This window comes from Salvelinus alpinus, chromosome 11 (assembly GCF_045679555.1).
Source record: "Salvelinus alpinus chromosome 11, SLU_Salpinus.1, whole genome shotgun sequence".
Lineage (NCBI taxonomy): Eukaryota > Metazoa > Chordata > Actinopteri > Salmoniformes > Salmonidae > Salvelinus > Salvelinus alpinus.
The window spans coordinates 41,537,329-41,550,834 of NC_092096.1; the positions used below are offsets into that span (position 1 = coordinate 41,537,329).

The 13,506-nt window shown below is 43.0% G+C and overlaps 2 protein-coding genes across 5 annotated transcripts in view; one reads left to right on the top strand and one right to left on the bottom strand.

Annotated features, from left to right (window-relative positions):
• Positions 1-2,327: 2,327 nt before the first annotated feature.
• LOC139534180 (short transmembrane mitochondrial protein 1-like) lies at positions 2,328-4,904 on the top strand. The gene is made up of 3 exons (XM_071333056.1): positions 2,328-2,677; positions 2,887-2,940; positions 4,171-4,904. Exons 1-3 carry the CDS (start codon positions 2,663-2,665, stop codon positions 4,243-4,245), a joined length of 144 nt encoding a protein of 47 aa, XP_071189157.1. The 5' UTR covers positions 2,328-2,662; the 3' UTR covers positions 4,246-4,904.
• Positions 4,905-7,359: 2,455 nt separating this feature from the next.
• Positions 7,360-13,506, bottom strand: part of LOC139534179 (striatin-interacting protein 1 homolog) — a 38,753-nt gene continuing 32,606 nt past the window's right edge. For all 4 annotated transcript variants that reach the window (XM_071333055.1, XM_071333052.1, XM_071333053.1 and 1 more), the window contains 6 exons: positions 13,267-13,393; positions 11,522-11,622; positions 11,186-11,252; positions 10,887-10,991; positions 10,493-10,697; positions 7,360-9,938 (listed from right to left, as the gene is read on the bottom strand). In XM_071333055.1, coding sequence (XP_071189156.1) covers positions 9,685-9,938; positions 10,493-10,697; positions 10,887-10,991; positions 11,186-11,252; positions 11,522-11,622; positions 13,267-13,393 — 859 coding nt within the window. In that variant the 3' untranslated portion in view covers positions 7,360-9,684. The remainder of the gene's footprint in view (positions 9,939-10,492; positions 10,698-10,886; positions 10,992-11,185; positions 11,253-11,521; positions 11,623-13,266; positions 13,394-13,506) is intronic.

The window sequence follows — 13,506 nt, forward strand, 5'->3', positions numbered from 1 at the left end:
AAGGGGACAGGTAATTAGTAACTAACAGATTACATTTAGAAAGTAATCTACCCAACCCTGATTAGGTCACCGCTGGTGATTTACATAAAGTTGGGAAATGCTGAACTTCTTCACCGCCTCCCACGCCACGTTCGCACCGCCCAACGGTCGGTTTAATGTTATGTTTCTGAAGATGAAATAATACTAGTAGCTATGCTTTTATAGTAGGTCATGGATTCAGAATATGTAGAGGGCCGTTCCGGACCTCCCCAGGGCTGCACTACAGGTGGAGATGGGGGATATGCCATTGCAGATTAGGAGACAGCAGCTGGCAATGAATTATTGGGTCAACCTAGAGGGACATGGGGTGTCTCATCCTGCGAAAGGGATTTTACAGGCATGCTGGGAACGTGAGCGAACACGATCATTGGGTGGGTCGGTAATACCCAGGTGAAGGAGATTACACTGTATGGAAGGGAGTTTAGTCTAACGGTAGCTATTCCTGTAAATCCACCATGGCTACTACCATCTCCAGTAGTTGATCTAGAAGTAGGAGAGACTACAGAAAGATTTGTTGAAGCGACATCTGGATACTGTGTATCAGGATTTTGTTGCCATTTACACAGATGGTTCAAAAGATCCAAGGACAGGACGAACTGGGACAGCATTTGTAGTGCAGGAATGTGGGGTGGTAGTCAGGAAACGTGTTATTTGCTCTGATTCATGTGTAGTGTTGCTGAGTCTCCAGTCCTTTAGATCACGTAGCAGACAATACCTGCTTTATGAGGTACTACAAACCCATGGCAGGATTAGACAAATGGGTATACAGATAACATTTACTTGGGTCCCAGCACATGTGGAGGGGAACGAGGCAGTTGATGTACTCAAATCAAATTTTATTGGTCACATACACATGGTTAGCAAATGTTAATGCAAGTGTAGCGAAATGCTTGTGCTTCTTGTTCTGACCGTGCAGTAATATCTAACAAGTAATCTAACAATTTCACAACAACTACCTTATACACACAAGTGTAAAGGAATGAATAAGAATATGTACATATAAATATATGGATGGCCGAACGGCATAGGCAAGATGGTATAGAGTACAGTATATACATATGAGATGAGTAATGTAGGGTATGTAAACATTATATAAAGTGGCATTGTTTAAAGTGACTAGTGATACATTTATTACATCCAATTTTGTATTATTAAAGTGGCTAGAGATTTGAGTCAGTATATTGGCAGCAGCCACTCAATGTTAGTGATGGCTGTTTAACAGTCTGATGGCCTTGAGATAGAAGCTGTTTTTCAGTCTCTCGGTCCCAGCTTTGATGCACCTGTACTGACCTCGCATTCTGGATGATAGCGGGGTGAACAGGCAGTGGCTTGGGTGGTTGTTGTCCTTGATGATCTTTTTGGCCATCCTGTGACATCGGGTGGTGTAGATGCCCTGGAGGGCAGGTAGTTTGCCCCCGGTGATGCGTTGTGCAGACCTCATTACCCTCTGGAGAGCCTTACGGTTGTGGGCGGAGCAGTTGCCGTACCAGGCGGTGATACATCCCGACAGGATGCTCTCGATTGTGCATCTGTAAAAGTTTGTTTCTGGTGACAAGCCAAATTTCTTCAGCCTCCTGAGGTTGAAGAGGTGCTGTTGCGCCTTCTTCACCATGCTGTCTGTGTGGGTAGACCATTTCAGTTTTTCCGTGATGTGTACACCGAGGAACTTAACTTTCCACCTTCTCCACTACTGTCCCGTCGATGTGGATAGGGGGGTGCTCCCTCTGATGTTTCCTGAAGTCCACAATCATCTCCTTTGTTTTGTTGACGTTGAGTGTGAGATTATTTTCCTGACACCACAGTATTGGCTGAACAAGCACTTAATAGTGGGGATGTTGTAGTTTCACTGAGCAAGGCAGAGGCAAAAAGCCTGATACGGACAGTGATGGTGCAGAGATGGCAGGAGCAGTGGAATAAAGATACTTGGGCAGGCATTTATTTCAAATACAGTGGAAAGTCAGGGAGGATGGCAGGAAGGGACAAATCCTTTTTACAAGATTACTGGGACACAGCCGGTTGAATAAGACCTTAAATGTGATAGGAAAGCATTTCGCTACACCCGCAATAACATCTGCTAAATATGCCTATGTGACCAATAAAATTCGATATGATTTGAAAGCTTCCAACAGGAAAGTGTGATTATTGCCAGGAAACGGAGACCATGGAGCATGTATTGCTACAGTGTGGGCAGTATCAAAGGGAAAGCGGGAGGCTGAGATCTAGTATGAGGGAGAAGGGGATACAGGAAATTAGTTTTAAAAGTATATTGCGTAGAACGTCATTAGATGTAGTCTTTTTTTTAAGAGCAACGGAGCTGGCAGGTAGGATTTAGTTTCTCCCGGTGGCTAATCGGGTGCGGTCTCCAGTACAGTAGGTGGAGGTAATGCACCATAACGTTGGATGCCAACCGCCGATAAACCCCACCGAATAAGAACTCTTTTGACCACACAGCATCCGCGTAGATGACAGAAACCGTGTAGACGGGTCGTGGCCAATAAATGCTTTTTGAAGGCGACATAACATGCGCATTATACACTGTTGATGACATTGCTAGCTGGTTCGACCGAACTTTGAAACTGCCAACTGGATTGCTAAAATATTGTCTCCTTCGTTAGACACGACCATGCTACAGTTCCTGGTGAGTTGATATCGAAATGAAAACGATATATTGCTAACTTTCTGCGTCTCTTTGTGTGTATTGCTGGGCTACTGTAGCTAGCTTGCAACTTAGCTAGCTTTCATAACTATGTTGTGTGCTAGCTATCATAACTATGCTGCTGACCTAGCTAGTAAAATCAACAGCATGTATTCCGTCTTGAATAACAATTTTTATTTCTAATCTTGCAGGCTGGGTTTACTTTGGGAAACGTTGTTGGGATGTACCTCGCTCAAAACTACGAGGTACTACTAAGAGGAGCAACTAGCGCCGCGGACCTAACTCCACTAACGTTACCAACCGAATGAAGCAGAGACAAGGCTTTGTGGAGTCTAACTACATCGACAAGGTCAATACTTAAAAAATAAATATATAGATATATATTATGAAACGCCTACCTTGTACCTATGTAGTTGCGTGCCTTTCTTTTGCTGAAATCCATATTTTTTCAATAAACGTTAATCAAATACAATCACCAACTGTTTCCTTGTTGACGTTCAATTGGCGATAAAATGCGCATTTGCGCTGTGTTGGCATCTTAGAGCAACAGCAATGAGCAAAAAGTCTGTAGTTGTAGTTTAACTTCGATTGAAAAAGTATGGATTTCAGCAAAAGAAAGGCATGCAACAACAGAGGACAAACAGGTAAAAGGTAGGCGTTTAATAATTATTTTTAATTTTTTAAGTATTGACCTTGGGCAAATCGAAGTTGTCAGAGCTCGTTTCCACGAAGCCTTGTCTCGGCTCCACTCCATTGGCGGAGTCATCAGGAATTTCCTTCACCGTGGAGTTTAGTCCACAATCCACTATAGATGTCAGTCAGTGTCAATGGTTCTGTGTATTTGCATAAAACACAATAGGCCTGGGGCCTCCCGGGTGGCGCAGTGGTCTAAGGCAGCGCTAGCTCCCAGAGACTCTGGGTTCGAGCCCAGGCTCTGTCGCAGCCGGCCGCGACCGGGAGGTCCATGGGGCGACGCACAATTGGCCTAGCGTCGTCCGGGTTAGGGAGTGTTTGGCCGGTATGGATATCCTTGCGGTTTTACAGTACAGCCTGGACTGGTACAGTGTTATTTTTTTTGTATTCTTAAAGTGCTTAGCTACATTTTTAAGATAATATTATGAGGGTTCTATTTATGAGTGGATATGCGACTCCTGTGGCGGGCCGGGCTCAGTGCGCGCTGACCAGGTCGCTAGGTCTTTCCTCCGACACATTGGTGCGGCTGGCTTCTGGGTTGGATGCGCGCTGTGTTAAGAAGCAGTGTGGCTTGGTTGGGTTGTGTTTCGGAGGACGCATCTCGACCTTCGTCTCTCACGAGCCCGTACGGGAGTTGTAGCGATGAGACAAGACAGTAACTACTAACAATTGGATACCACGAAATTGGGGAGAAAAAGGGGATTTAAAAAAACACAATAGGCCTATGTTATTGAACTTTTTATTTTTGGAACTCTTCTCTGATTACTCCACCTCTGTTTAAGGTCCCCAACATATCCAAAAAGATAGAAGCCTTCAAGAAGGATGTGGCGGCAAAGAAGAAACCTCCAGCAGATTAAAGATGGTTTCCAACCATGTTGATCAGAGGCAGATTGAAGAGATGGGGACTATTTGAACAACAAAATGCACACCGCAAAGGACATATATTTTTTCATCTAATTTAATCTAAGGTTACACGGGCAGAGGAATACATTGTAAAAATGATTCTCTAATCAGGGGTTTTACAGTACAGCCTGGACTGGTACAGTGTTATTTTTTTTGTATTCTTAAAGTGCTTAGCTACATTTTTAAGATAATATTATGAGGGTTCTATTTATGAGTGGATATGCGAAGATGCTTAACTGCTGTGGGATCTAATAAATTTCAGAAACCTTGGCCTTATTCTTGCAAGCAGCTGGTCATGGCAGGCCTTTAGGTGGGGCACTGGCAATTGCATTTATATCAAGTCTAAACATGGCATTTTTACAACATACGCTTGTCCTTTTTGCCAACTAAACTGTGCAGTTACTGCTTTTGAGTGATGTTATCTAGAATTAAAGTGGGAGGCCTATTCTATGGATTCTATTTCTGTGGGTGTTATGGTATTGAGAATGAGTCACTCATGTAAATTGCATTGTTTGGTGTCTATTCTAAGCTAAATGCTGTTCTCTAACATCGTAGGCCTTATTCAGATGTGCCTAAATCTGTTCAGCCTGCATTAATACATTTGCTGATGTTGGTTCTGGTGGTCCCGTGTGGCTCAGTTGGTAGAGCATGGCGCTTGCAACGCCAGGGTTGTGGGTTCATTCCCCACGGGGGGACCAGGATGAATATGTATGAACTTTCCAATTTGTAAGTCGCTCTGGATAAGAGCGTCAGCTAAATGACTTAAATGTAAATGTTGTTCTGTGTCAAATTGAAAGGTGTTACATCACATAAGATAGGTCCCTTGCTTGACAACACTAACCCAATACTTCATCACCATCCAGTAAAATGTATTTATTTTGTAGGGCCTTTTTCACCCCTTTTTTTCTCCCAAATTTCGTAGTATCCAATTGGTAGTTACCGTCCTGTCCCATCGCTGCAACTCCCGTACGGACTCGGGAGAGGCGAAGGTCGAGAGCCGTGCGTCCTCTCAAACACAACCCAAACAAGCCGCACTGCTTCTTGACACAACGCCCGCTTAACCCAGAAGCCAGCCGCATCAATGTGTTGTAGGAAGCACCGTACACTCGCCGTCCGTGTCAGCGTGCTTAGCGGCCTGCCACAGGAGTCGCTAGTACGCGATAGGACAGTAACATCCCTGCCGGCCAAACCCTCCCCTAACCCGGACGAGGCTGGGCCAATTGTGCGCCAACCAATGGGTCTCCCGGTCACAAACTAGGCTCTCTAGTGGCACAGCTAGCAGGGCCTTAGACCTCTGCGCCACACGCGAGGCCCTATTTTGTAGGGCAGTTATTCTAACTTGCCATGTTTATGCTTGACCTCCATTATCCAGAGAAGCATTCTTCACCCGCCGTCACAGCTATGTTTTTCTTGAGAGCATCTGGGTATGGTATGCCGGCAGAGGTCAACATAGTTCCATGTTTTCGTTCCCCTCTTCTCTGTAAATAACAACCAATCCACCAGAGGTCACCAAAGTGATATTTTGAATTTGAACAGAAAAGATCAACTAAAATCTACATTATAATTGGGGCTCTATTCAATCTGTTAAGCTGAAGTGTTACAGATTCTGCAATGTAAAGGTAATTTTCTATTTAGCCAAAATAAGCAGTGTTTAGCATGAATGCAGTCTCTGCTAAATCGGGAACAGTGGAGACTGCTGAGGGCTCATACTGGCTGGAATGGTGTTAATCCATTCCGGGCCATTACTATGAGCTGTACTCCCCTCAAGCAGCCTCCACTGATCGGGCACATTGCCTTTACATTTATATCACGCTGTAAAGTTGGATTTCCGCCTTGCGGATTGAATAGAGCCCGTACTAAACTATAATGTTTGTTTTGGTCTTGGCAAGGTTTATGGTAGAATCACTTTTTGTTTTCTTGCTCTTCATTCCTCCTATTTTCTTTTTTGTTGACTCAGGCCATCCAAAGCCTCGGATCTCCAGACAGCCAACTGCATTGTGTGAAATGTAGTAAACATTCTGCATGGCTGCTGGACTGAGAATGTCCACTTCTGACTTGGTGTCTTTGGCACTGACTGATCTCTTCTTGGATGACCTTCTACTCAGCCTTTTTGGCAGGCCTGCCACTATGTGACCTTGACTTTTTGGATTCTGTTGATTTTTCTTGATTGTGTAGGCTGTGGACAAACCATTTGATAATCACTATAGATAACATGGAAAGTTCATGTGAAGCAGTATGTTTTAGGCTACTTGCTTTACACTGTACCCTTGACCAGTGATCAATGTATGCAACAACTGCATCAAAGTTACTGCACCATTGTGTGGACATTCCTCTCCTATATGATTTGCGAGATTGTTCATTCCCTGAAAATGTGTCAACAAAGAAACCTGGAAACATCAGGGACATCACACAAATAGGTTACTTTTACTTTAAGTAAAGGATGCATGCCCACATCCCAAACCTTACCAAGTTGCATTTTTGTGAACAAGTGAAAGCTATTTTTATGTCAAATGAAATCACACAAGTATTGAAATAACCTAGAATTGTAATATAAATAGTTACGCTTACCAACCTTTCGCCGTAAAAGTCTGGCAGAGATGACATCCCATGTGTTTGTATCCTGTTGTTGTAGACACTAGGCTTGTTCTTGGTGTTTGAATAGGCAGCCACTTTTACAAGGTTGTCCCTGACCTCTGTGCTGCTGGGCATGACGTTAGTTGTTGTATCACATGTCCTTTGTCTCCCACAAATTATTTGTTTTCATCACCATGGTAATCTGCTGATTATCTCCTGGCATCATGAATATTAAATTACAAAAACACCATTCCTTATTCACAATCAATAAATAGACCTATACCAAGGGGGGAACTATTTTGCTTACCTTTTTAACTTTGGGATTAAAAAAACACTTTGACAGGAAAACATCACGTATTCTCACACTACCTGATCACGGAAACCTTGTGTGGAACGCACATAAATCAGACAACACTATCCTGAATAGGTTGTAAAAAGGGCTGGAGTCTAGAGTGTAGACTTCATAAACATTTTCCATAATAAATGTATACATATTAAAACCAGTGATCTCTTTATTTAGAAAATACAGAATATATTGGACAGAATTATCTTACAAGTTTCAACTTCCGATATGTCTTTCAACAGAATAATGCCTCTGTACAGGACAGTGATACCCCTGAACAAAATCAATATTATTATTGCACTCTCCTATAATTTTGACAAAAACACAAATATCCAAACACTGCAAAACACATCTAGGAACACTTCCTCCAACTGTGCCAGAACTCAAACATACATGTACTGTAGAGTATTTCCAGTGATTGTACAATTTCAGGTAGAAAAAGAGATTGCGTTGTTTTGAATGAGAGGTGCTCGGAGTAAGGCATTCATTCATAATCAAAACTGGCACTCATTACTTTGTCACATGAGGTTAGGGTTTCTGAAAAAAAGTGTAAAGAAAGAAATTATCAACATTGTGTTAGGTTACTGTTTGTGCCAATCCAAGTGTAGACTACTTTTCAATGCTTCGATTGTTATTACCATGTTATTGCAAGTCCACCAGTTGCATTCATACTTACATACTGTATAGGTAGTGAGGAGGAAGCCATAGTTGTACACCCTGAACTTTAGAATTATTGTACACACTGAAAACCTGAGAACCTCAAGATAAGCAGTTGTTTTTTAAAATCTTTTGCATTCAAGAAAACCCAGAAGTAAAAGGTCAAAATGACTTTCTCTTTGCCTGTGTGGGATAAACTTGACATGTCTTTTGAGACGTACTCCAGACTGTGCTGACTCAATAGACAATAATGTAGGTGCATTTACCGAAACACCCTACATTTTGAATTTGTGTTCTAAAAACAGAATTTTAACAAGTCACATTTTGAAATATTGTATCAAATTTCAGAATACACTTTTAAATATGAAAGCTAAAACTGCAGCCCTGCAGACTTAGTTTCCACAAAGAAGCACAATTCAGTTACACAATCATTGTTCAATACAAAGATAATACAACCAAGGACATCTCAAGTTTGCCTGTGTCCTTATCCTTTATTTTCTCTCTATCTGGCCTAAGGCTTCACAGACCTTTATAAACATAAATGAACTACCACATACTACTAACAGCAGGGTTCCCCCCCCACTTGCTGGCCGTGGGCCGAATTTGGACAACCCCCAAGTTCTTTTTTCTTCTTCTCATTGTTAGACATGAAAAACTCTAAAAACACCAGGAAATCAGCTCCAAGTGATTTTAATTTTGGAAATCTGTTCGCCAAGTATTCCCACACATAATAGAGAGATGTGATCGTATACAAATGTAAGCAAGTTTATCATCTTTGTAAAATACTAAATCTTTTTTTTTTTTTATGTCAACAAATTATTTGTAATTATGTTTCGGCACCCTGACCATCCGCTGAAGAAGAAAAAAAATCATCCCGCAGCTGAATCTGGTTGATGATCAATGACTTACAGAAATTTTGTTTGTGATTACACAAATTAAAATACTATTAATCTAGAAAAGGGGAAATGTTGTTAAATTCTCCCAAAAACGTGATTTTCCTGTGTTTTATATATATTTCCACACTGAGGTTGGAATAATACGGTGAAATTGTGAAAATTATGATAATGCCCTTTAAATGTAACAGCTGTTTCTTCCTGTTTTGGTAGGATGGAGTTTTGGTCTGCCTGGTGACATCCACAGGTGGGGTAAATTAGTTCAAAACCTGTCTACCAATCACACTAATTTCCCCCTCCCTACTCAGACCAACTCCAGACAGTCCTGGCAAAATTCTTGCTTGAGAAATTGCTCTTTGCTATTTTAATTGAAAACAATCACAGTAAGGTACTTAATCGTTAGCCTGTTAATACACAGTACTTTCTTTACAAATAGGCATTTTTGTCTAGAAATATCAACCACAACATCATCTGCAGCTATGAGATATACATACTGAAACATAATGGCTGTGATCATAAATAAAGACACATGTAAAACATTACAACATAAACTAAACATAGTGCCAGTACTTCAAATGTACATCTTCATTAAACAAAAGAGGACATGCCATGGATATAAAATTAATTATTCCACAAAGCACAGAAGCGAACCAAATTGAGTGAGAAAAAATGTACTGGTGGTTTGGACATAGTGGTTGGATTGGTTGTCGTAACTGACAGAATAGTGACAGTATTCCACATAGTTGTACTGTAAGAGCCTGCTCCTGCCAAGTTGCCATGACATCATTATTACTGTCTATATCGTTACTGTACAATTTCTGCATGGATACAGGTGATTACAAAGAGATGTTCTATTTCTGCCACATATTTACATGAAGATCACAGTAGTCGTAGGCTTGTGTCCCTGGTATGTGTGTCCTCCCCCCTCACCGGGCCTGTTGTAGTAGACCTTCCCATTGGATAGGCTGTGAAAACACCTCTCTCTCCAGCCACATTTCATAGCTGTAGTGGAAGTCCTCCGGCAGCTCAACACGCTGGCCCAGAACACTTTGCAGGCAGTTGTCCACCGGGGCGAACTCGCCGTTCTGGTTCTTGTCGTAGCGACGGCTGTTGAACTTCTCGATGCTCTCCCTCAGGGCGCACTCCTCCGCCTGGAAGTCCCACGGCCGCGCGTCGATATCTGGAGGACAAAAGAACAATTAACAGCAGAGTTTTATTCGCAGGTCTATTAACTTGATGAACAGCACCACATAACCCTTTCCATTGTCTCTGTCGATGTTCTGTTTGGAATACACATGTTATACTGTTGTTAAAGGACAGTTAAACCTCAATAATCAATCAATACAGAGAAAAGAGTCAAGTCTGAGATTGCAATTTACAGCAGAGGGACCAAGGGATCTCTCTCAGTCTATCTGGTCCATTGAGAATAGAACCTGAGACATGTGATGACAGACAGTCGTCTCTTTTTCTCTGAGGGCCTCTCACCCCTAACTGGCTCCTGGTTTGGTTACTATGGCAGCAGATACCGGCCTAGATACCGGCTATCTTACAGTAGTTGGGTGATTGGACTTCAGTTACGGAGATCCTAATCAAAGGCATATTGTATGTACCTACATCATTACATTCACATTCATCATCACATTCTGATTCGTTGCATAGCTTTCACATCTCCTACACACCAGTGAATTAAGAGTTGACTTCAGGTATGCGTTCAAAAGTTTAATTGCATCTTACCGTTGCCATAGGCCCAGTCGTCATTGAGCCTGTGTCGTACTTTCTGGTAGATGGCTGACATGGTCTTCATGTTGCTCTTCCTCCACTGGCGGCCCAGGTACTTGGTCTGGATCTTGAGCAGCTTGAGGACATACAGCTGCATCATGGCCTGTTTGACCTTCAGCGCCCTCTTCAGGATGGGAGCAGACTTGAACACCACCAGCATCTGAGAGAGGAGGAGGTGGAAGAGAAGGACACAGTGCATCTCAAAAGTGTCCCGACAAGTCTTTGAATTCCAAACTGTCCGCTAGCCTCTACACCCTAGTAGATCTGAAAGGATCTGATCGGTTCTACAAGTGGGCACTGAATAAGGGACATATGATCATAGAGAGAGGCAACACCTGGTCTCTCTCACCATGGTCCTGGAGTGTTTCCACTTAGTCAGCTTGTTGAGGATCCTCAGCAGGTTGATGCAGGAGAAGAGATTACGCCAGCAGAACTGATTACGGTCTCCGGCTTCCTACAAATCACAGGAAAAGAAAGGGTTAGGAGAATTGAAACGCACACAAAGAACACATTTATAACGGCCTACTATTTAGGACGGGTAGCCGGACATGGCCAGTGTCTAATCGCAGCCAACAGATAAACCCATAGCCAGGTCTTTAACATTTGAACAGTCTGATGTAAACACATGGGTTTGTGATCTGGACTCACCAAGCTCTCAGCCGTGAGCTCAGGCATCTCGTGGACCACACAGTGAGGGAAGTCCAGCACACATATACTACAATGAGAGCCAACAGAGAATCACACACGAGATTATTACAGCCCATCTTTCTGTCAACAGTGGTGTTACACCTGTCACTGAGGTGAGAGACACATTTACCATCCACACCTGAACCCCCTGTGTTTTGGCACCTCCACCCCTGTGTCTTCTATGAGCAGGAAACAAATACCTGGCAGACGGAAGCCATGCCTTTATGTGGGTGCAGATGTACCTCTGGCACTGTGGCAGAAACTAAGTGGTTGTCAGATGTAGTCAGCGAGTCCTACCTGTTTTTGGCACTGATGTAAGACAGGATGTTCTGGTTGAAGAACTTGAGGATGAGGGGGATGCAGTTAGCGAACACCAGGTGTTGAGAGACAATCTCAAACTGAGGAGAGAGAGAGAGAGAGAGAAAACAAGGTCACTGCAAAGTCACCATGGAGGACCAGATAAAGCACTAAGTCACGATAGCCCTTTAATTCCTAATAAGGAAAAATGCATAGCTATTAAATAATAAAAGATAAATCCTCCAACCCCCCAGTCTTTCTATCTTTTATGAGCAGCCTGCGGAGTTCAGGAATAGACCGATTTCTCCTCTTTTATACATTCTATGGACTCGTTTACCATCATCAAAAGAATGTTCGAGACCACATTTTATTAGCACAGCTACTATTATTGCTGTATGCATATGAATTCAAAGCATTCTATCGTCCAAATCCTGGGGTGTAAAAGACACTCTGAAATGACAACCCCTCTACATTCTCACGACGGCGGTTCCAATAAGAGGATTTAGCCAATCTGCTCTCCCTAGAGTTACTCAGCTCTGCGCCATGGCTGTCTAAGAGCCAGCAGGATAGGAGCCATAGGCAGACTCAAACCCTTTCACTCAGCTGGGTTCTGCAGTTGCATTAATACGTCTTTGTAACAAGCTTCATTTTGACAGTTGGTAGTGGGAAATAAGAGTGAATGTAATCATCTTTGGGCAGTAGATGGCGCTACTATAATTTTAAATCCAGCTATGTTTCATCTATCATCCTTTTAAAAATGGGGAACTAGCTCCTTTTTCATTTAGGATTTGACAGAATAGTCCTGACCTGCTGCAAGGTATGGGATGCAGCCAGGTATAAGCACACTATTCTCAAAAGAGCAGATGCTCCATTTCTCTGTGAAGAGGATTCACTACCTATCACTAGTGGTGGCGTGCCAAACAGTAAATATTGAACCAATCCCTTTTTTAAGGAGCATGATTTTGTGTGCTGAAGAGAGACACACTCGCTCATCTCAGGGAGAAGCAGTAGCAGGAGGACGATAAATGAAGCTAATCCCCCCAGAAATCGGAATTATAATCCTTTACAAGAGCAGATTTTGGAGAGAGCTCAGCTTTGCATTTTGGAAGATGGATGGTGCTGCTATGTGCCCATTTCTTGTCTGATGGTATTTCTCCTCTCTCTATTTTGCCTCCCTCTATCCATTGCCTTCTCTTCTTGCGGGGAGACGTATGAACCTTTGACTGTGTGCCTATCATTCCAGTGCAGGATCTGTCTATAGGCTGCCAGGAGCCAAAGGGGTGGGGGCAGGGAGAGGAGATAAAGAGAGAAAGAGAGAGAAATGTGGTGGTGAATGTGGAGGGCTGGGAAAAGAGAGAGAGTGGAGGCTGACCTAGTGTGTGAGGGTGTGAAAGGTGTGGGGGGGAAGAGACCAGTGATGTAGGGGTTCCAAAAAATTGTTGGGTAAACTGATCGCCGGGTTGTGGTGAAAAAAAGTCATGCTTTCTATACTTTCAATGCATTTTTCTGCAAAAATGGTTAAACTGCGTTTACTTGCGTTCGCCCTCCACTACACCACTGGAAGAGATATGAGAGCGAGAGAGCAGCGGCAGACCTGAAGGGGTGGAGGAGAGGGGGAGAGAGGAAGGGATGGAGAGCAGGAGATAGAGGCCGACCTGGTGTGTGAGGGTGGAAAGGTGGGAAACAGAGAAAGAAAGACAGAGGTAGAGAGAAAGAAAGACAGATAGTGGTAGTAGGTAGCTTACTTGGTAAATGTGATTGAGTTTCAGGTGCTTGAGCAGCAGGAGCAGAAGTGCAGAGATGGCCTTGACAATGATCTCCTTGTGTCTGTTCACGTCAATACCCAGCTTCATGCTCTGGAGGACCGTGATCCTGCCATCACACACACACACACACCTTTTATGTGATTCATAGCAACAACTTCCCTTGACTTGACAAATCTATATGCATTGACTTTATTTCTGAACAAACTAAATTCATTTCCA

What these genes read in the sequence shown, in the direction of transcription:
- LOC139534180 (XM_071333056.1), top strand. An exon ending in ACCTCGCTCAAAACTACGAG is followed by an intron (nt 2,941 to 4,170) that starts GTACTACTAAGA and finishes CCTCTGTTTAAG; the next exon opens with GTCCCCAACATATCCAAAAA.